Below are 23,645 nucleotides of genomic sequence, written 5' to 3'. Positions count from 1 at the left end.
CGCTGACCGACTTTTAACCAAAGTCGCGAGGTGAAATTTGTGTTAATTTAAATATTATATATTTAAATTAGAACGAAACGGTAATTAAGATTTTGATTTATGAGGAATAAAGTCTCACTAGATGAACCCGCTGAATTACTAGTTGCGATATCGGGGGTAAAACATTCTTCCTTTACTATATGAAACAATCGATTATTCTACTCATACATCGCACGACTTTGGTAGTTAGCCAATCTTATCGTTTACAAACTACATCGATTCTTTTTCGATACTATTCGAAACGTAAAATCACTCGGTGTTACTGGCGAGTAACAAATTTTGCTTTTTGTTCTTGGCGCCACTATTTTTATGATAGCAATATGTCAGAATCGATCCAGTTCGGCTTGATATGTAGGCGCGCATCCGACCCGTCATAGGCCAATCGATTGCAAGAAACAAAAACAAAACAGATATATTTACACAATGCAAAATCAAAACAGAAATTTACACGTATGATCGAAATTATAAGATTTGATAAAGTATATTCAGTATATTGTGTAAAAAATACGTCTTTTTTTTACACAATATACCGAAACTTTCGAAACGAAAAAAATCTTTTTTTTTCTATTTCGGAAGAAATAAATTTCACGTTGTTCAATGGTCCAAAAAATAAAAGAGTATAAAAAGTCCGCAATCAATTCGCCTCAATTCTCAAAACGAAACTAATACATATACACACTAAAACTAAATTAAACATAACTAATTGGAACATCTTAACAGAGATTTCTGAACGATTACGGGTCAAGGCATTTGCTAGTAATGGTGGTCGGTAGAGACTTATTACAATATTACACTATACCTATGCTTCAGTCTTTTTATTTATTTATTACAGCCATCAGTGAAGAGATGCGCGTACAAACGCTCTTCAATGACATTATACATATTTATATACACAACATATGTTCAAACATAGTATACCAATGTTGCCAGTCCGTTGCGATTGTATAAAAACATGATTTAAAAAGAAATGCGTTATTATAATCAATAACTTAATTACTACAATATAAAACAAGTAACCGATAGTTATATACAACAATCTGGCAACACTAACGTGACGATAGCCATAGACAAAGAGAAAAATAAAAAGAATTATGCGTAGTGCTACGCGCATAATTGTAAGGTTCTTAATTCGGTATTATTACGAGTTTGAAATGTATTACAATATAATTAGAGTTAAAATTACCTTAACTGACTTACATGAAGATAGGGACAATGCTGGCCGTTTACAAGAAATTGGACACGTTCAAAAGTTATTCTTAAGAAATTAAAAATTAAAGTTGGTACTCTTCAGTGTGGCAGGACATTCGACATCCTCACTCACTACACGTTTAATCGTATTTTCCCTTGCGTAGGCTTAGTGTATTATTACAAAAAGTTGAAGAATTTGAAAATAAAAAAATCAATCTGATCGCAACACCAATCAATTGGAATAAAATGAGAACTTAAAAAATGCCAAAACAAGTGAAAATTGAATTTTGCCACACAGAATCTGGGGTACCTAAATGATAAGGAACGTAAGATAATAATAATTGTTAAATTATAAGAATACAATTCCAAGAAAAAAATACATAATTCAATTATTAAATACATACAAATATTTAAATAGAACAATTAACTGAAATACTTTTTTATTTTTAGATTATATACATTTTTTTCCACTCTAAAGGATGGAAACTATTATTCAAATTGCCACAGAATTCTATTTTTTCTGTGAAACTATTACGGGTTTCAGTCAATCATTCTATCGGAAACATATTAATAAATAAATAAAAACGAAAAAATTACATATGCTAATTCAATTCAATTGAAAATATTCATATAATTTATACATATTGTAGTATAGTATATTATATTATCCTTATGTGATTACAATTCGAATATTATGTGGTCTTACTCTATGACGGATATATTGTTTTCATAATAACTAATTTATTAATTCAAGTTAAATATGTATGTTGATTAAAATTGTTACATATATAGAAATTTCCTGTAAGTAGGGAATTTAACAATATTTTAAGACAAATACAAGTGATTTCTTTTTTTTTATTAATTATTTTCAGAAGTTATTTTAATGAATGCTTTGTCAAGGTTATTACATATTATGTACATACGAATAAGATCCATATAATTATATTCATAGTATCATTGTATGGCTAAACGAAGTTTTATACGTAGGTAACATCATACTATTTACGCAGTTTAGAAATACCTAGTTTAGGAATTGTATATATAGAGGTTATCAAGGGGTTTTGACATTTACTTTAAAACATCTATATATTTTTGAAAAATCCAAAGCTCTGTACCCATTACATTCTGACAGGCGACCGTAGGGTCCCGTATTCATTCTGATAAATCCATGCGTTAAATAGTTTCAACTACTTGTAACGAAGTAGACACTATTTTAGTAACTATTAGATAATTATTAAACCACTAATAAAGTAAATTATATTATTATTGCGTATTACACCCAAAAATGTATCTTACTCTGGTAATCTTAATCTGAGCCATAATGTCTGAAACAATTTTTAAAAAAATAAAATTATTCACGTGTCATAAGTCCCATAAACACTGATATAACTGTTCACTTCTTCTCAAATGAAGTTCTCAATGAAAATAATAATAAATTGGCTGCAAATAAATAGATAATGAAAAAAAGAATAGAAATTTCAAATTAATGTCAATGGAATAAAAATGAATTACACATGATAATTACAATTAGTGAATAATAATAATAATAATAACAAAAAAATTATATTGAAAAATCGGAATAAAGTAACCGCACAAACATATTCGAAACAACACAAGTTGTCAAGGCACCTTAAAATTACACTTAACAGCTAAAAATCCAATTTTTATTTAATTCTTTGGGAAAACGGAGCATTCACTCGTTTAGACATTTGGCAATACGAGTGAGGCAGCCGTAGATTTCAACATAGATGTGTATACACTCCATCTATTACTATTACGACCTGATCGAGTTAGAGAATTCACATGGGAATTTACGACATAGCGACATACACTTTAGATTAAAATCAACTGCGATTAATTGTAGGTTCAAAATTGTCAAAATTTTAATCGAAGACGCGTTTGACATACAACTTTATAATTAAACTTAAAAATTAATTAAATCTCTTAAACGATTTTCAACCTACAATATTTTTTTCGCGCCAAAACGATTAAACACTAGTCGACAAACACCAATGTGAATGATCCCTAGGATGCTTCGAAAAAGTGTACTTTTGTATAGAGATTTTGGTTTATTGTCACGAAATATGGAATTTTGAAGTTTATTATTGGATCAATTTGAAATATAATTGCCGTGAAAATTACGGATGCAGACGACAAAAATTCTTCAGAGGACAACTATCGACAATAAAACAGCCAATAACTCCCCATCACTAGTAATTAATTTAATCAAAGAAATTTATACGTGGTATACTTCCGTGAAATTCACGAAGATTAGAGTGAACGAGAGAAAATATTGCGTAAATTCTGTTCATTCATTTGGATCAATAAAACTTAAGTTTTAAACAAAAATGTACACATTTTCGAAGTTACTTCGAAATTCTAATCACAACTCACCTCATAAAATATTTTCACGATTCACACTTCAAATTTGTCTATTTATTGCTTATTAAATATTTTTCTACTAATCTTGGTGGTGTTTCGCTCTTTTAATGCGAAAATTTATACTTTAATAACACTTTTACCACGAGGTCAACGTTTAAAACTTAACAGTATTTTATAAATAATGTACTGTAATTCAAAGTATAATAGTGCAAGTATAAGAATCGAGTTTGTGATTAGAAATCGGGTGGACGTCACCATTTCGATACCCACGCGTACGTCTCTAAAACGGTGGGCGTTTTTGTTTTCGCTACTGCTATATTAACCCTAATTCCAAAGACGATAGATACGCGAACGAATTCAATAACTACACCTAAAAACACACACACATGACGATAATTTACAATACGAGTCAAATAATTAAAATAATAAAATCATATTCAGATTCGAATTCAATTGATAAAATAGGATAATAGCAAACATAAAAAAAATGAATTCCAATGATTTTGGAAATTAATAATTATGCAACACCACTCGACTTTCTTGCCATAACGTTGCGTACGAAAACGGAGAGTAGACAGAAACACACGATGAAAACTAACATCAAGTCCCATAGACACCAGAGGGTGTCCGTGAGACGTTCGCGCGTCTTCCGCCTCTGGAAACTCTTATTCTAGCAGTGCCAAGGCGCGTAAAGATTCGCGAAACGGCGCAAGAGGCGCCGGTTTAGTCTATGCTATTCGTCACACTTCCTGCAAGCGCCTGGGACGTCGAAATCGAGGACCAGCAATTTAGTTTCCTCGGTGCCGTTGCGGGAGCCCACGGCGCAGATCAATTTAGTAGCGGAAGCGCGGATACGCCATACGACGCCACCGGAGCCACCAGAGCTTAGTTCCACGAGGTTCCGGATGAATTCGCCAGTGCGAAGGTCCCACAGTTTGACGGTACCGTCGTCGGAAGACGTTATCACGAAACGGTTGCTCGACTGCAGACAGGTCACAGCCGATTGGTGCTTGTTCGGCCCTGTTGACATTTACAGTGTGTCAAGTTTTTCACAGTCAATCACTCAGCGATGGCTTTCCTTTTCTATTAAAAACGTGCATCCCTTTCTTTAGAACCTAGATCGTTCTTGCGGCAGGTGTTAGTAGCTCGCCTTGTGAGACACAGAATCTCGACTAACTAATATAGAAAGAGTCCTGACTATAGTAAGAATATGTCGCGTGACTTTAGCTTCAGTCAGCTGTATAGATTTTAGAACATTTAAGGCCAGTTTCACATCTTACTAATAAAGTAATTGATAACCTATACATAACATATCAAACAAATAGCATTAAATTGTGTTTCACACGTGTTAGATAAAGCTAACTGGCCAATCACACCGGGGAGATTTATCTAGTTACACAATTTATCATAAAATGATTAAATCATTCACAATGAGTGTGTTGCTAACACTGATGTCAGATTCTATTTAAGTCACCTAAAGGCATCTGACATGACTTTTACGATAACCTATTGCCATCTAGCGGCGTTAGACCTTTGGTCAATCAAACGTCACACCTAGGAAACTTAAACTTAATTACTTGCACTATAGATGTACTTACCAGAAAGTGTATGGAGGCAATGTCCTGTAGTTATGTCCCAGACTTTGACAGTGGAGTCAGCGTTGCCAGACACCAGTATGTTGGAACGGAGCTCCATTCCCGATGTCAACGACTGATGGCCTGTGAGCATGTGTTTCAGGTGGCCAGTTTCCACGTCCCACACGCGAATCGAAGTGTCCAGGGAACCGCTCACCACGTGGATGCCGTCGAACTGAAAAAAAAAATTTGTATATATAGACAAACAGATTTTTTTCAATTTCTTACTTTATTACTATGATTTTATCATCTAATTTTAATTTATGGAATTTATTGTATGCATCTACATCTGCAATTATATTATTTTAGCTGACTTGGATAATTTTCAGAATATTTTGTCAATCAATTAATGGTAATATGTATAGTGAATAGGAACTCGATTTAGATTATTACTTATGGAATTTATGAGTGTATACATTTTTATATTTTACGGGGTAGATAAGGCAAGGACGTCTTAAGGATATGTTTAGCTTTGTAGTAGGTTTGTTGATGGGATACTTTTATAATAGTTATGTACAATATTAATTTGGCATAATGTTTTAGGTACATTTTTTTATTATATTTTTTATAAGCATAACAATTTTTAAACATGATATTTTAAAGTCCCAATATGTTCACGTATAAAGTAATATTTTTTTTTAACGTGTGGAAAGGCGCTTGTCTCGTCCATCCTTGCGTTATCGTTATAGGACATCCTTGCGTTCTCTCATGCATTGCTTTATACTGTTTCAAACGAACAGGTATTATGTTTACTATAGATATTTTAATATCAATAAAATGCAATGCGTATTAGCCTACATACTACGTTTTGTTGAGAATGCAAAGTCTAAGGTGGTCAAAAATAGGTGAAGCTATTTAACAAGTATGGAATTAAGTGATTCTTTATGTTTAATTGTTAAGTATGAACAACAAACTTATTTAAAAAATTATATCTGTAGTTTAAGATGTAAGAATGAAATTGTTAAGGGCGATTTAAAGCCATTGTGTCCATTTATTGATGACAGAGGTCTGTTGAGAGTAGGTGGCCGTTTAAAGAATGCTTCTATTCCATATTCTCAAAATACCCGGTTGTTTTGCCTAAGAATTCTCGCATAACAGATTTGATTATTCAAAGTGAACATTTAAAAAGTCTCCAAGCAGGACCCAGGTTACTTCGGTCAACAATAAATCAAAGATTTTAGATTGTACATGGCATCAGACAAATCAAAAAGGTACATAAGTGTTTGTTTTAAATTAAAGGCCAATGCTGCAAGGCAATTAATGAGTTCGTTGCCTCACGAGCGAATAAATGTATGTAGAGTATTCTAAAAAGTTGGGTTAGATTTTGCTGGCCCGATTATGATAAGGCAATCTTTTTTTTTTTTTTTTCTAGTGGAAAGACGCTCGTCCCGTCTATCCGGCCACGGGAAGCCGTCCGGCTGTGTAGGACTTTAACCCACTAAAACTACACGGTGTCAACGCCTACCGCATTTGTGCCGGGACCGTGTGCTAATCTCGCTCCACAGCCCCGGCGCGCGGCCTCGGCACGGCACGCTCACAGACCCTCTCCAACGAGAGGGGCGGAGCGGCCGACGGCCTCCTCTCTCCCGTTTGGGGAGGGCACGCTTGACACAGACGCGCCTTCTACCCTAGGGCCGTTGAGCCGAGCGACGGAAAATCCCGCTTCGGTCGCTCGACCGGCCTATTGTGGAGGCAGCAGGTATAGGCCGTAGGCCCGCCTTCTGCGCCCTGGGCGCCGGCGACGGATGGCGAGGTCGGTGGTGTCCTCGCGCTCTCTCTCCGCCGCCTCTTTGCAGAGCATGACGCACTCCGCAAAGGCCTGCAACGCTGTCCACGACGTCTCGCTGTCGGCCATCTGTCTCACGAGAGACCCTAAACCCAGACTGAGCAATCCTCATCAGCATACCCATAGTAAGTAAATTTCACGAGCATTTTAAACGCCGCCACGGGTTGTCATTAGTGTTTATTGAATTATACCATACACAATAATCGATTTTAATACCATATTTCATAAATAAGTAAAATATTAATATATTCATTTTATAAATATTTAACAAATTTTAATCATATTAAATAATAACTCAATAATAATATCAATAACATTTTAGTAAATTACGTACCCACTGCTTCACACTTAACTAAATATTATATCGATCAATAAAAATTAAAATCTTTAACTCTTACCTACACAATTTTTCATACTGATCTGAACTAAATGTAAGACATTTTATGTTTTAACAACGAATCAACTCATTCAATGCAAAATAAATAATTTCTATTCACAAATATGAAAAATAATAATTCTTTATTCAAAAATGTACGACACTAATCAAACACTACACGCCCCGTTCAAATAATCGCAAAATTCACCCTTACAATGATGGGAAACAGCTCACTCCATAACATCAAAACGAAAACTAACCACCTATTACAATAACAGTCAACGTAATTGTTCAAATCAAATCATTTATTCAAAAATTAGACCTTCACAGACACTTTTTCACGTCAAATTTTTGTGTTAAAAGTAAACTTCCATATAAAGTAAGTACATATAAACATACACTACTGTAACATAAAAAAATCATGTCAGATACCTTTTAACGACTTGAAACAAATCTAACATAATTATTAACAATCGCTCAAAAAAGAAACGATTCCAAAAGTTATTATTTTGTGGCTTCAATAGATATTCAATCCAAAATATGACGCAAAAACAATGCCTATGAAGGTTCAATTTCTGAATAAATCATTTGATTTTAATGATTTCAACTTTAAATCTTACACAAACACCAACCTGTAAGCTGTAGACCCTGTTCGTGTGCCCCGCGAGTGTGTGGAGACACTCGCCAGTGTCCGGATTCCATACCTTGACGAAATAATCGTACGCACCGGACACCACCACCTGCAATTCGATTACGTTCAAAGTTAAAACAGTGACATTTTTTAGACAAACTTGTATTGTTATCAAAGAGATTGAATGTAATAACGTGACAAAAAAAATGTCACGTCAGTTCAGTTGAGAGTTCCCTCATAGGGAGCCGTTCCTGCGTGTATCATCAGATCATGTTTATCATAATAGTGCACGCCGGGGCTTCGCTTCTGTTGGGATTTCGGGATAAAAAGTACCCTATGTGTTATTCCAGGTTATATTCTACTCGTATACCTAAATTTCATAACCATCCGTCCAGTAGATTTTGCCTGAGAGAATAACAAACAAACATACATACACACATCCTCACAAACTTTATTATAATGGCGAAACATTATATCTTCGTTGAATCAGCAACATATGTATGGAGAACTTCCAACTGGAGTAGTTTTCTGCCCCTTTTAGCTTCTCCACACTTAGTGCAAGCGAGGAAGCCATGTTGAACACCGACCAATACGGCCTGCCGGCGTATAGTTTCCACAAGAAAAATTTCGTGCAATCTCGGCGAAATATGCATGTTTTCCAATTTACGCTCTATTAGAAAATTAATGGGTAAAACATCGAATATTAGCGGGAAGTTGCTTACTCACCTTTCCATCGTACTGCACACATCGCACGGCTGCGAGATGTCCAATCAAAACGCGCACGCATCGTCCCTCGGACACGGACCACACGCGGAGTGTGGCGTCACGCGACCCGGACACCACCCTGCAACGATTAATTATAAAATAAATCCCTGTAGATACAGACAGATAGATTATACATTCTTCGTGCAATAAAGTGAGTTTACAAATGTCGTGTTTTTTGACTGTAATTTATTATTATAGTTTTTATAAAAAACAACGCATGAGCACATTGAACAGCAAAAATGTGACATTATTAACACTGTGTTCGAAAAAAATGTTGCTATTAACAATACTTGTTATTTTTTCTTAAACATACATTTATTCGACATTGTTACACACAATACATATTATACAAATAAAATATGAATGACAATGGTATGATGCAGCAAATCGAAAAGGACCTTTTTGTGCTTAATTAGTATATTTGTCATCAAAATATTCCTATGCAAATGGTCAAGTATAATTTATTCAACAATTCAACGTAAGACTAAACTTAAAATAAATGACAAAATTATTGGGTAATATGTACATAAGATATCGGGTTTAACTTTGTCTTATATAAAGATGGTGATATCAGTATTTAATGATGGATTGTGATTATGAAGTATTTCCCTTGATTGACTTTTATGGACACATAGCCTTAATAGCTGATAGGCAACAATAACATTCCCAAAGAGGGTTGACGTCAGACGGGCTGGTGGTAAAATCAAAGCCTTTATTTATATATAAAAAATGGTAAGCCCTTCTGGCATAATAGGGACCAACACTGTTTGAATGAGTTTCTTTCGGCATTTCTTCTCAGCAGTGGTCGTTCCGAAATGCTAGTAGTTTGTAGCTTTGGTAAACATCATTTAATTTAGATTATGACGTGAAAAAGTGCCTGTGAAGGCCTAATTTCTGAATAAATGATTTGATTTGATTTGACTTCAATGGTTATTCTTTACGTGATTCTTGGGACACTTAAGATGGTAGATAGAATAGTATGGGATTTTGTTTTTTTTTTTCCTGACAGACACTTTTTCCTGACTGAATTTATTCACATACATAAAAAATACATTCGCTTGAGGATTTAGATGGCTATTATTTAGCTATTTATTATCCATTAAAGATTAAAAATAACACACACATTCACAAATAAAAAATTCGCAAATGAAACAACAAAATACATTTTCCCTCAGTTCCTTCCGCCGCCATAGAGCGTTGGAGACCGGGATCCGCTTTCCTACTTTTCCCTTCCATTTTGGATAATGTTCAGTGTTTTTAATTATCAGACCATTGGCACGCATATGATCCTTGACAACATCAAACCAGCAAAGCACGACATATTACATTACTTTCATAGAATTTCGTCAGAGCATATAAATTGTATTTGCTTCCCATATTAAACTAAAGTTAAAACGATAAATTATTATAATGCCTGTGATCTGCCAATGATTCTGACAATATTTTGCAGTAAATGTTATCGCCGTGATACAAGAAATGACGTGTTTGTCATTTTATCGCTCAGCTCAGCTTGTAATAATTTAGCATTCCATAAGTCCAAAAGTGGACTAAAATCTCTAACAGAAATATCCATTCTGTCAGATATCCTTACATATTATAAAAAAATGTCCTCTGCCGCGTCTGTTTGTATGTTCGCGATAAACTCAAAAACTACTGCACGGATTTTCATGCGGTTTTCACCAATAGATAATGTGATTCCTGAGGAAGGTTTAGGTGTATCATTTATTATGTTTTACCCGAGCGAAGTCGGGACGGTGTGCTAGTTCGTTATAATTTTCAGGTTAGTAGATTACGGACAAAATATTGCATACTAATTACACTTTTATTCATTTTAATGAATTATATTAACAAGAAATTTAATGTACAAAATTTTAAAAAAAAACTTTACTAGAAAAATATCGCGAAGCAAAAAGTGCATAGCATAACCAAATTCAATAATCATATATATAGAATTCGCAAACTTGGTAATAATCTTATACTCAATGGCACGACTAGGGTAGATAAATCCAGACATAAATAAACTTCAATCGAACCTAGACGACGTGTAAGCATGATCACAACTTTGTGTAAGCTATAAATAAATAACATAAGGATACGAATTAACGAAAACATAGCGACGAATTTAAAATACATTTTTTTAAAAATAAACTAATATATAAAAAAATATTAACCTGTCCTGATGTAGATGCATACAGCGCACCGTTGACGTGTGTCCAGCCAACACTTTCAGACATTGCCCCGACTTGGCGTTCCACACGCGGAGGGTCCTGTCTGTGGAACCACTGATCACCAGGTCCCCCACCATCTGTGAGGACCACACGCCGCCGGAGTGACCCACGAGGGTTCGCAGACACTGTAAATTAAATGAAAGATTTTATTTTAGACTCCATTTTGGGGTTACAACTACTAGCTGCGCCCCGGGACTTCGCTCCCGTGGGAATTTCGGGATAAAAAGTACCCTATGTTTTATTTCAGGTTATATTCTACTAGTGTACGAAATTTCATAACCATCGGTCCAGTAGATTTTGCGTGAAAGAGTAACAAACGGATGAATGTTTGTCATAAACTTTTGTATTTATAATATTAGTAAGAAGTAGGATGTTAGTTACGTTAAAATTTTTATGATACAAATTGTTAGTTCACAAAGACTTACGTGAACTAAACTTAGTTTTAAATACATTTTTGAAGTCAATAAGTGATGTGTATTTTTCTAAGTCAAATAAAGAATAACGAATTTAGAAACGGATCCTAAACTCCGACGCTTTATGACTGAGAAGAAACCTGTGGGTACCACACATTCCTCTAAAATTAAAGGTCCATTTTCCTCAACGATTCCATAATCAAAGAAATTTGATACTTTTTCTTCTCCACTTTGCATGTAGCTTGTCAACTACTGGCACCAGTCTGTCGACTATTGGCACACATATCATCCTTGACGACAAGCCAGCTTTTGAATATCCCTTTCTTCCTGGACCAGGCTGAAGCGGCATAGCCATACATTTGATTCGAACACAATATATTGATTTACTTTAATCTAACCTAATAAATTACCCACCTTGCCAGTAACAGCCGACCACACTTTGAGCGTAGTATCATCACTGCCACTCAGGATCCTGTTGCCGTAGAACTGTAGACAGGTGATCACGTGGTCATCATGTCCTCTCATCATCATGGGGCTGTTGACCGACGAATGCAGCCAGTTGTTTTCAATCAGGTACTGTCTCATGTAAGCCGCTTTCCATGGTGAGGCGCAGCGGGGCAAAGATCTTGGCATCTTCTTGAGGGTCGTGATGCCGATTCGGCGGCACTGCTCCTTCCATAGCAGGTTGTCGTCAGCCAAGAATCTGCGAAGATTTATTTGAAGCCTTTGTTATATCATTCCGCATAAGTACGCGTAATTGCATTGTCTGTCAACGAGGGCTTTGTACCCTGTTGGATGGCATGGTATTGTAATGGAAAAAATATTTGGTTCCTTTTCTTCACATTATTGAAAAACTGTAGCATTATCAGGGCTAGTTCTTTGGGCAGCAGAGATAAATATAAATAAATATATATAAGGACAAATCACACAGATTGAGTTAGCCCCAATGTAAGTTCGAGACTTGTGTTATGGGATACTAACTCAGCGATACTATATTTTATAACAAATACGTTTATAGATAATACAATCAGAAAAAGATCATTTTTCATCATGACCCGACCTGTGATCGAATCCGGGACCTCTAGGTTCAGAGGCAAGCACTTTACCACTGCGCCACCGAGGTAGTCGAGAGCATATAAAGCATCTTGGGAGGAGTGGCTTCCGTATTGCTTTCCGGAGTGTAACCTAAACCATACCTCCAATATTGGCAAGTCTGCGCAGCTCTGAGTAGGTCCTTCGGCTGCAGATAACCCAGCACGGTCAGAGCTAGTTCCTTGGGCAGCAGTGATATGAAGTCTCTTTGGAAGAGTGGTTCTATGGCCTTCATCATGTAGCGGACGTGGCTGCTGGCGCAGCGGCTGATCAGGGCGTCGATAGCTTGGAACTTCTCGTTGTTGGTCCAAGATTGGAATCTGGTGGAAGAAAATAAATTATAAAACTATAACATAGAGCAGTTTCTTTTTCCAATGAACCCTTATTCATATCACCAAGTGTCAATGCTCTTCTTCTTCATAGCCGTATTCCTCATGGCTGAGGGTCGTGGTCATTACGTGGATAATAATAGGTCGTGGTCATTACGTGATACACACAACAACTCTCTTGGCATTATTAATGGAGTGGTTTGCCATTGCCTTCTCCATTTCACACACAAGTTAACAATCAACCAGTGTGCAGGTTTCCTCACGATGTTTTCCTTCACCGGAAGCAAGTGGTAGTCGATGATAACTACTATACATGAGTCAGATTGGTATACAAACTCATGCTCTTACAGAAGAACAAACTTGGAGGGCACATAAAAAAGGTGCTATTTTGAAAATAACTTTTCTCGCGTCGATTTTGGTGGGTCGACTGAATGAAGTCTTCAAATGGTCCTTCATTTACTCACTTGTTAAGCCACTGCTTCATTTCAGGCGGGCCCTGGACGCTGGGGCCGCTGATCCCGGACATGTTCGACCAGCCATCCTGGGAGCTAGAAGAGGATGGTCCTTCGGGACAGAATTTCTTAGCGCTCTGCGGTGGCGGTGGCTCGTAACGTCTCTTTCTCTGTAATAACAAAGATATAATATTCAATGAGGACTCCTTCTTATGTCCTAATCCTCATGGCTGAGGATCGTGGTCACTAAGTGGAAAAATATACACACAAAGATTTTCTTGGCAACATTTATGGAGTGGTTTGTATGAGTGAATCGATCAAGGTCATTGAAAACGCTGATGTGGAGTAAGCTTTAAACATTTTTTAATATCCACCATAGTGTGAATGTCCTGTTAGAATAGACATTTCATAGTTTCCTGTAGATGTCGTAAGAGGCGACTAAAGGTCAAGGATTAAGGGACACAGAACTCTTATAATCACACTGATATGACAAATAGCTGTTAATTCTCGCCTTGTCAATTTAAAGGATGTAACTTCATGTTGTCGACTTGGAGCGGTAGAAGCGTGCTATGATCTATCTGTACTATTACTATAAAGAGGTAAGCATTTGTGAGTTTGTATGTTTGAGGCGAATAATCTCAGAAACTACCAAACAAATTTCCAACATTCTTTCACAATTAGAAAGGTACAATAACCAAGATTGCTTTAGGATATACTTAATCTCAAATATCCCATGTGAGCGAAGCCCCGGGCAACATCTAGTACATAATACAACTGTTATAATTTCTATACATACACTTGTTATAACATACATGACATTCCATTTGCACTCTCATTCTTCTTCCACAGCCCATTAAGCGTTCGTTCTCCTTTTCTTCTCCATTGCGCACTTCCAAGCACTTCTATACGCGTCAATATTTCTAATTCAGTGTTGCGGGCCATGCTAAATCTAAACAATGCGTTTTTCATCTATACTATTATTATAATGAGGTAAACGTTGGTGAGTTTGTATGTTTGAGGCGGGTAATCTTCGAAAGTACCGAACCGATTTCAAAAATTCTTTCACCATTAGAAAGGTACATTCACCAAGATTGTTATAGGCTATATTTTATCTCAAAATCACCACGGGGGGCGAAGCCCCGGGCAACATTTAGTCAGTTAATATTTACTTCGTACGACCAACGGTCCGGTGTGACGTCGTAGATTGAAAATTAAAGACATCCGTGAATAAATTGAATATTTCCCTATTAACACTTTCATTCACGCAGCTCAAAATAGACGGAATAATATGACGGCTCAACAAGGACATGGATACACAGACGTTGATATCATATAATGAAGCGTCAGGTACTCAAAATGATAGACGTTTTTGAAAAGAATTAATAGAAATAAATTAAAAGGAAAAACTTAAAAAAACAACGCTTTTATTTAAATGCTCCAAAACGAAGAAAATAAAAATTTAACTATCAACTTATAACCTCATTATACACAATTTATATGACCATAAAAGCTTGTCTCGAGGTTTACTTGTGGAAATAAATTAGTACCTATTTAATTGAGTTAAATACTTATAGGTACTTACGCAAACCTCGCGACGAAGCTTATAGTGTATTGTCATCTAAACTAAACGTGTATACAAAATTTCTGAAGATATCAGCTTCAAAATTGAGTAGCAAGATCCCATCCGAACATACATACATACTACATATATTGCAAGTTAAATTATAGTTTTTAATTAAAATTGACACATTTATCAAATGTTATGACCAATTTCCTGAGGAAGGTCCGCGCGATGCCACGGCATATAGTTAGTGTTTAGATAATCCCTTAGATTGAAGCCAGACATGTGATCGAATAACAACCAAGAAAACCCACAAGCAACATTGCGCACATAATCATTAACTTGTAGTAATACGAATATATAGATGTATCACGTGACTATCTTGTTCTATCGTTATAATGGAGAGGTTTTTTAAGTCATTTTCGTGAAAATATTAGTTTTTGAAATTCAGCGAAATTCCACTTTTTCATTAGCCTCATAACTCAACACTAGATTTTCAGTTTGCAGTTAATTTTGACGTTAACTTGTGTGCAGAAAAAAGCAAAGTATCGCCATCTTCGTCTAAGTTAACGACAGCGGATAAAGTTAAAATTCACCCTATGTACGCTTAACGCATTCAAATTCACCCCTATTACCGCCGCATAAAGATCCAAGCGGGGTAAAAAGTTTCTTCAGTTACATAATAGTACCATAACGCTATAAACTATATGCTCTATTCAAAGTATAGAAACGAAGACAGTCGTCTCTATGGCAATAAATCTTACGTGCGCAGCGCGGGAATCGAACCCCACAACAGCTGTGCGCATAAAAAATAAGCTCATCGGACGCATTACCACATGGTTGAGCACTTTCATACCTTCGAGGCTATAACTGCACATTACGCCCATTGTATGAGAGCTGTTATTTACCGCAATGTAAAACGAGAAATGTACGTCGAATCCCCCAAAGATTGATCAACGTATTGTGTATTTGTCATGTGTCGACGACATGTGTATGCTTGGCCCAACTAATACATTTAAGTACCTATAGATCTGATATGACACAATGTGCATACCATTTAGTCTATGAGGAAAACGTGATTCAAAATTAAGATATATATCGGTATATGAATTTACTCCTAACAAATATTATAAATGCGAAAGGAAGTTTGTTTGTTACCACTTCATGCTTTATCTACTCAACCAATCTACTTGAAATTTTGCATATGTATAAGCAGGGTACTTTTCATCCTGGAAAAACTCACAAATAAAAACTATATTCGTGTTTCGAATATTAGTTAGGAAATAATGGTGCTGACCCCCGCCGCGCCGAGTCGTACCTGGAGCAACGAATTTCGCCAGCGAGGGAATGCCGCCAGCGTTATGGGCACATTTGCACCAGGTGCGCGTCACGGGGCGGTCTTTTTGATTAAGTTCCCAATAAGAAGAGATTTGTATTAAAATATAATAAACCCTATTTTTACAAATATTGTGGCATTGATCATAAATATTTACCAACAAAATACATAATTATTTGGATAATTTACGGTATTCAGCAAATAAATTTGTAACATGTCAGGGTGCGTCAGGTTTGGAAATAAGGATAGAATTTTAGGATAATATAAACCAGCTAATGTCAAAATATTACCATTATAATATACAGTTTTATGGAATAGCTTTTAGTAGCTAACACTTGCGCAGGAAGAGTTTCTTTTTTTTAATTTTTAGGCATTGCACGTGACCTAATTTTAGTTCATTGACAACAGAATTTGATATTCATGCGTAATAAAACCACTCGTTCCAGCAAAGGTATCGATTTCAGTCAAGATTGAATTTCATGAGATCTTATAATTGATACTTGTGTCATTAACATTATATTAGTAAAAAATTGAATTTCTTTTCTCCCTTTTGATATATTTTACATTCACAATATACTATTAGAGTAAAAACACACTATACCTACTTACTTTAATCTTTACTATTATTATAAAGAGGTAAGCGTTTGTGAGTTTGTATCTATGTTTGAGGCGGGTAATCACTTAAACTACCAAACCGATTTCAAAAATTATTTCACCATTAGAAAGGTACATTATCCAATAATATTTTATCTCAAAATTCCCACGGGAGCAATATCTAGTATACTATACTATTATTATAAAGAGGTAAGTGTTTGCAAGTTTTTATGTTTGAGGCGGGTAATCTTCGAAACTACCGAACCGATTTCAAAAATTATTTACTAATTATTGGTAAAGTTTCTTTACTTTATGACAAGATTTCTTCCTTCTTATCAAGTGTGTCATTGCTAATACTGTTCTGCCCTCATCACTGGGTGTTCCCGGTATAGGGTCTCGACAGCTGAGAGGAAACTACAGTATTCCCAAAGAGGATTGACGTACGACAGGCGGCCGGTCGTAAACCCGCAGGAACAACAAATGTTGGGTACTTTTTAAGGCATTACAAAAAAATTATGAAAATCTAAAATGAAAAAAAAAATTACATACCCATAGTCTTTCTGGTTCCGGTTCTGGTTCATCGTCTTCATCATCCTGCAAAAGATAGACTATATTAAAAGACATGTACTAGCTGTTGCTGTTAGTGCTTTGACACATGATAGGCAACAAGCACATTGCCAATGAGGGCTAACGTCAGGCGGCCTATCGTAAAATTACTGTTCAGAATTTATATGCTTAACGCGGATCCTGGGCGTCGTGGCGTCAAGGCCACCGATAAAACCAGGAACACGCGAGGATAAGAGAGAGTGAGACAGTACTAGTTTATATTACTTACAACAATAAGTTTAACACAATCCCTAAGGAAACAAGCGAACTTGAGACTTCACACCAGCTCCACACCGTCGCCGAACTCAAGACACATGCCGAGGGTAATGCGTGAACATTGCTATGCGTGAACATTGCTTAGTTAGTATGAGTACTTTTATTTACCACAATGAAAAATCAGCTGTGTATATTGTTAAAGAAAAGCGGAACGACCTGGCACAGGCATTTTTGATAGCTTAAAAGGAGACTCCAAAATCTAGTTATAAGATCATAGCTGTAAAAGTAAATATTTTTGTTTTTTTTTTTTATACCGAATTCGCCAAAGTTTGGCGAACTGTTCGACGACAGTGTGGAGCCGGCATCGCATCTTCAATCAAGTAATCAAAACCGACGATATACAAGCGTACGTGACATTCTAAGAATTTACTTTTGTCAGGTATTCTCGGAACAAAACATTGCTTGTAGCGCTGGCTCCGCCGCAGATCGACTTTTCTTAAAATATATTTTGGAAAAATAGCAAAAAAAAAAGCAAAAAGTCCTTGTTTTCTCAATAGATATCTAATACAACAGACTTCATAGTATCATGAAAAAAGAAATTAATTACTAACTAATTTGAGGAAGTTCCTTTAAAAATTCTGTTAATTTACCGATAAGTTGCCAAAGATACGTTTTGTAATAATTAAATTGTGCGCAAAATGACGTTTTGCGATAGTGACGTCAAGCGAAAGTGATTTAATTATTAAAGACATATCGTGCTACTTCAAGACGTTACAGCGCTATCTCATTGCTTCACCCAGCAGAATTATCTGCATATTTGCAGTTTCACAATCACTAATGACTTAGCAGTTCACGTGTAAAAATGTTGCACAGATTCAATATTCGAATTGAACCATATGGAACTTTAAGTAAATAAATCAGTTGACTGTGATATTAATTAGATGTAGTTAAGTATTTTAATTTTGATTTTATTTATTATTTACTCTACTTAGCGGTGTTACCCACGTAATTGTTTAAAATTATACTTACGTTTTATGTACACTAGCGCCGTCTACTTTATAAAGCGCCATTGACTATCAGATCTTTTGACCAAATATAGGTACTACGGGAAATGCATACTTTCGGGAATTAAAAGTAAAAGTATGTGTCAATCCAAAGTATCAGCTACCTCAATACCGAATTTAATAAAAATTGGCCCAGCCGTTTCAGCTTGAAGAAGTAACAGACATACAAACTTTCGCCTTTATAATATTAGTGGGATTAACTCACCTCGTGTGACGAGAGGCAGGTGCACCAAACTTCCTCATTGCCGTCGTCATCGGAATCATCCTCAGGATCGTAATATAACATGTATGCCTGTAAAAGACAATTGGTCATTCTCGTATATAGGACCGCATGTGGTCTACCTGATGGTAAGTGGTCACCGCTACCTATGGACGCCTGCATCACTGGGGTTGTCACAGGCGAGTTGCCTACTTTGCGGCCTAGGATCCTTTGCTACAATACCCTGCAATTACTTGCAATGCAACACTACCTCTCTTATTCTTCAGTCTGGAAGAATACAGGCATTGATTGTTTAGCGGCTGAAACAGATGAGAGTGAGGTACCAGGTTAGACTACTGTGGTACTACAGTGGTCTAATGTGGACATGTGGTGTACATGTCATGTAAGATGCCTAAAGTGATTTGAATGATATATGGCATTATGTGTTACCAAATAAAGAAGAACAGCTTTATGTGGGAGTGATTTTTACACTAGCTGATAAATCACAAACTAGAATGCAGGTTTCCTCACGATGTTTTCCTTCACCTGTTGCAAGTGTTCTATGAAAACTACCGTATACAAACTCATGTGACAAGAGTAGGATACGAATGAACCTTTTGGTACAGACATCTTAAGCACCGGTGGTAGAGGACACTGGAGACCGAAACAGTTCCAGAAAAAGAAAACTGGCACTAAGCTAAAAGGCAACACTCAACTAATACATAATGTAAATAGACAGCCATATCGCTGGTGCAATCTCTTCCACGCTCCTTAAAAAGGGCTAAAAATAGTCAAAAAATAGCGATGAACTAAACATGAAAGGAAATTCTTAATTCAAAAAAGATTTTCAAGGTCATCTACACAATGGAGAAGAATATTGTTCTGTAATATTGATTATCTATAGTCTAGAAAACATACTAAGTGTGCAATTTCGAGCAATAGGGATAATGAAAGCTCAATGCAAATGGCTGCACGAAAGCAAACCACTCATTGCCATGGTGCACTGGTCAACAGGAATTTGGCATGTTTTAGCATTGTCATTGTCAATTTCATAAATGCTTCTCATGTTCAATCTTATTCTAGTCCTGTGGAGCGACGTTATACAGTAATTTATCACAATTTTTCTATTTATCAGACGCACTTTTGAGTCAAAGTGAACGCTAATTTAGTGCAATAAAGTAACATAAATACATTTTAGATCATTATTTCAGAAACTAACAAACATGAAACTAAATCACCAGAGGTAGACCTCTGAACAAAGTTCTTCTGCATGGGTACTTCACTCTCTTGATAACCCCAAACAACAGTGGTTGCATTATTGTGTCCCAGTTTAAAGACTGTGAGAGGCAGTGTGATTACAGAGTAGCAAATGATCGTGTTACAATCCTGGTGTTACAGGCGTCCGTGGTCTGTGGTGAGCACTTACCATCAGGTGGACCACATGCTTGTTTGGTACTATAAAAAAACTGAACTTACAGATTTGGAGCTGGCTGCCTCGTTTTTGCTGCTGTCATCCAATCCTAATAGTTTCTCAGCATTGGACGTAGATGGCACAGTGAAGTCCTTAGTGCTGTCCGAGCCGGAACTCCCAATGCTGGAGGCATTCGAGCTCGTCCTCCCCGAAGGACCTCCCCTCCCCTCGTCACAGCCTCCCCCTTCATTCTCATCCTGGTCGGCCTTATACATCTTCCCCTTGGGGAAGTCTTTTTTCTCTTCGGGATTACTATTCAACAGTTTCTGCATAAAATCCTCTTTCTTCTCCTCATATGGCTTTCTCGAGTGAATCATATTTTTAATTGTAGTATTGCTATCACAAAAGGATTTGCTGCATCCAGGAAGACTGTAGTCGCTGGCTAGGTGTGATATTGTTTCGGAACTAGAAGCTAGACTTGAATTAGCACTGGATAACATGGAGTAATGTGGGTTGGCAGTGATCTTAGAGTCTACGAACATTCCGGTACATTGCTTGATTATTCTGTTCTCTTCTTCGAAATCTGCTCTCTCGAGGTCGTCTATTTGATCTCTACTGTCTTGAGTGCTAGACTCCTTATCTATGGTGCTTTCTTCGCTATCAGTCTTATCCTCTGAATTGCTTGCGTGGGGGACGTCACTAGTCCCCTCATATATGTCACACCGGGCATGTGAACATGATGGATCCATTCTAAGGTGTTATGTGATCTGTGAATGGAGGTACATTTTGTGAAAAACGAATGAACTCTCAAGTTGAAATGGACATTATCTTATTACAACTATTTTAATATAAAGCAAAAAAAAAATCCAATATCCACTTTTTATTTTAAAATATTATTTATATTTTAAAATAAAAATACAGCCAGTTAATAGATATAGAAGTATGGATGACTAAATTATGCTAATATTTATATATGTATAGTGAGTAGGAAAGTAATTCCTCTAAAGGGCTAATCAACTCGAGGTTAGATGTAAAATAATATTATATGTATGGAATAAGCACTTACACTTTTATGATTTGAGTTTATTGCGGCATTAGCAGGTTATCTGAGACAATAATATCATTTAATTATAATTAAATAATTAACAGAATTGATATAGGTGAAAGACATAAAGTGCCCAAAATTACTTATGCATAATTTTTGACATAAGCATACACAAGGATATCTCTTTTGTATCCAACAAGTGACCAAAATATCAATCCTCTCAGTCTACCATCGAGTTTCCTTGGTGACAGCCAATCGCACACACCTAAACTATATGAATAATTTCGAAACTAAGCACTGAAAACAACAACCACACAAATCTGTGATTCAATGTGGTACTTCCTAAACTTTGATGATCATTTGAACATACCATGTATGCAATACATACCATATATGCAATGCAAAATAAAATAATATTGGTAAACAATCTTGGCCGATTACAATTGATCATATATATATATATATATATATATATATATATATATATATATATATATATATATATATATATATATATATATATATATATATTAGGACAAATCATACCAGATTACATAAATCAAATGAAACTTTGTAAACTCCTAGAACACTTGGATTGAGCTCCAAAAAGTAAGCAGCGGTGCAGACTCCACAGACAGAAAGAGTATAACCAAGATGCCTAATTGCAGAAAATAGTCCTCTAGTGAAGTAGGTTCCCATTCATCCGTCCAGGTTCCATTGCTAAACAACTTACACCTCTACATTACACAACATATCCCCTCACTCAAAGCCAAAGCTGAATGCTTGATGATAGTACACCAAAAAATACTTATAAAGTAAGCCCACCCAGAAAATGCGTGGGGCATGGCTAAAAAATTTTTCATAAATTTGTTTTATTAATGGCAGTGTTACATTATCGTAATTCATGAAATTAGGCTAAGGCTTATATACCTGTAATGGCACTCACATACATAATGTATAGGATATGAATGGATTCTTCATACAATTCATGTAAATAATTCATTAAATGGATTCTTATTAAAATTTATTTTACATGAAAAATTCATAAAGGCACAATACGAGAATCTAGACAGCATAAGTGGTTGATCTATAATACAAACTAAATACTATCACTCTGTGGATCATTGAAATAGATAAAAAAATCTTAGTATACCTATGTTATTATTATATACTTCATATGTTCAATTCAATGTATTTACATCTGATTAAAAAAACTTGATTTAGTATTTTTCACTACACATACACTTTTATAACCTCAAAATGCTTACCAGATCAAACTCAAAGGGAAACTCCTTCAAAATGTACATTGTATAACCTAAAATAGTTTAGGTACCTATAGCACTAGGTACAGGAAGGGGCGACTTGTTGCAATTATTGATTAAATCCCGGGCAAAACGCACACATGCACCAAGAGCTGAGATGCACTATACAAGTACATTGCACACCACTAACACTGCTAAACAGAATTGATTCCTATTTCACTTCACACAGATATAGCCAATGTCATATCCAAGGCCAATGCAATCATATGTTTCAGACTTCCGTTTATGAACAAAACTACGCAAGTTAAAGTTAAACAATTTCACATCACAAAGTAGAAGTTGATGACATGATCAACAATTATTTCTAGCAGGAAGTTTAATCACATGTTCGTTTTCAATCTATGTTAAAAAAAAAACAACCATGACAAAGGACCCGCGAGCGTGAGAATATTTTTTGTAGAAGCGGCGCAAGGATTCACATGCATTCCTTCTTACAAAAAAAAAGCACAGACAATTTCTCACAATTTATGGCGAAATTTGCCTGACCTTTGCAAAATTGCAACGCAGCTTGACGAATAGGACAATCCAGTACATGACCTATATTAACTAGGACTAGCTCGATGCGCAGAAACGCATTTTGAGCTGAATAGCTATGCCTGGGATCTTAAAGGATAGGTTGAAAACACAAAAAGTGGGATGAGTGAGAGCCTAATTGCGTACACTTCATCTGCGACTACGATGTCGAATTTTGAATAGCTTACCTTGGTTTGTGCTCGTTTGTTGTTAATATCATTGGTTTCACTTAATTTACTAATTATTGTAACATAATTAAAATTGGACGTCAAATAAAAAAAATAATATGCAATGTGCAACAAACTCCAACATTGACTTGACTGACTTCCAACCTCGTCGGCCATCAACAATGCTGCCAACTGAATAGACAGATCAAACCAATGACATACGTTTAAAAAAAATCAACCATAGACTATCTGTAGCTAACTTCAGATCAATTATATTTGTCTCTATGGATGTTGAT

General features: G+C 35.9%; 1 protein-coding gene across 3 annotated transcripts; it reads right to left on the bottom strand.

Annotated features, from left to right (window-relative positions):
* Positions 1–2,888: 2,888 nt before the first annotated feature.
* On the bottom strand, positions 2,889–23,536 carry ago (archipelago). 3 transcript variants are annotated; one of them, XM_053767994.2, is made up of 13 exons: positions 23,371–23,536; positions 21,369–21,408; positions 20,368–21,069; positions 18,898–18,957; positions 17,356–17,400; positions 13,328–13,485; positions 12,639–12,854; positions 11,857–12,145; positions 10,973–11,154; positions 8,763–8,880; positions 8,038–8,145; positions 5,208–5,418; positions 2,889–4,629 (listed from the first exon to the last, which is right to left on the bottom strand). In XM_053767994.2, the coding sequence occupies exons 3-13, from the start codon at positions 21,049–21,051 to the stop codon at positions 4,343–4,345; spliced, it is 2,358 nt and encodes a 785-aa protein (XP_053623969.1). In that variant the 5' UTR covers positions 21,052–21,069; positions 21,369–21,408; positions 23,371–23,536; the 3' UTR covers positions 2,889–4,342. The 3 variants fall into 3 exon arrangements, with proteins under 3 accessions (XP_053623969.1, XP_053623967.1, XP_053623968.1); XM_053767992.2 differs by having other exon boundaries at positions 18,898–18,984; positions 23,371–23,530; XM_053767993.2 differs by lacking the exon at positions 23,371–23,536 and adding an exon at positions 22,616–22,728 and having other exon boundaries at positions 4,215–4,629; positions 18,898–18,984.
* Between the last annotated feature and the right edge of the window lie 109 nt (positions 23,537–23,645).

The sequence above is a fragment of the Plodia interpunctella genome, chromosome Z (genome assembly GCF_027563975.2).
Source record: "Plodia interpunctella isolate USDA-ARS_2022_Savannah chromosome Z, ilPloInte3.2, whole genome shotgun sequence".
NCBI classification, from domain to species: domain Eukaryota; kingdom Metazoa; phylum Arthropoda; class Insecta; order Lepidoptera; family Pyralidae; genus Plodia; species Plodia interpunctella.
This window is presented reverse-complemented; position numbering and strand designations above follow the sequence as displayed.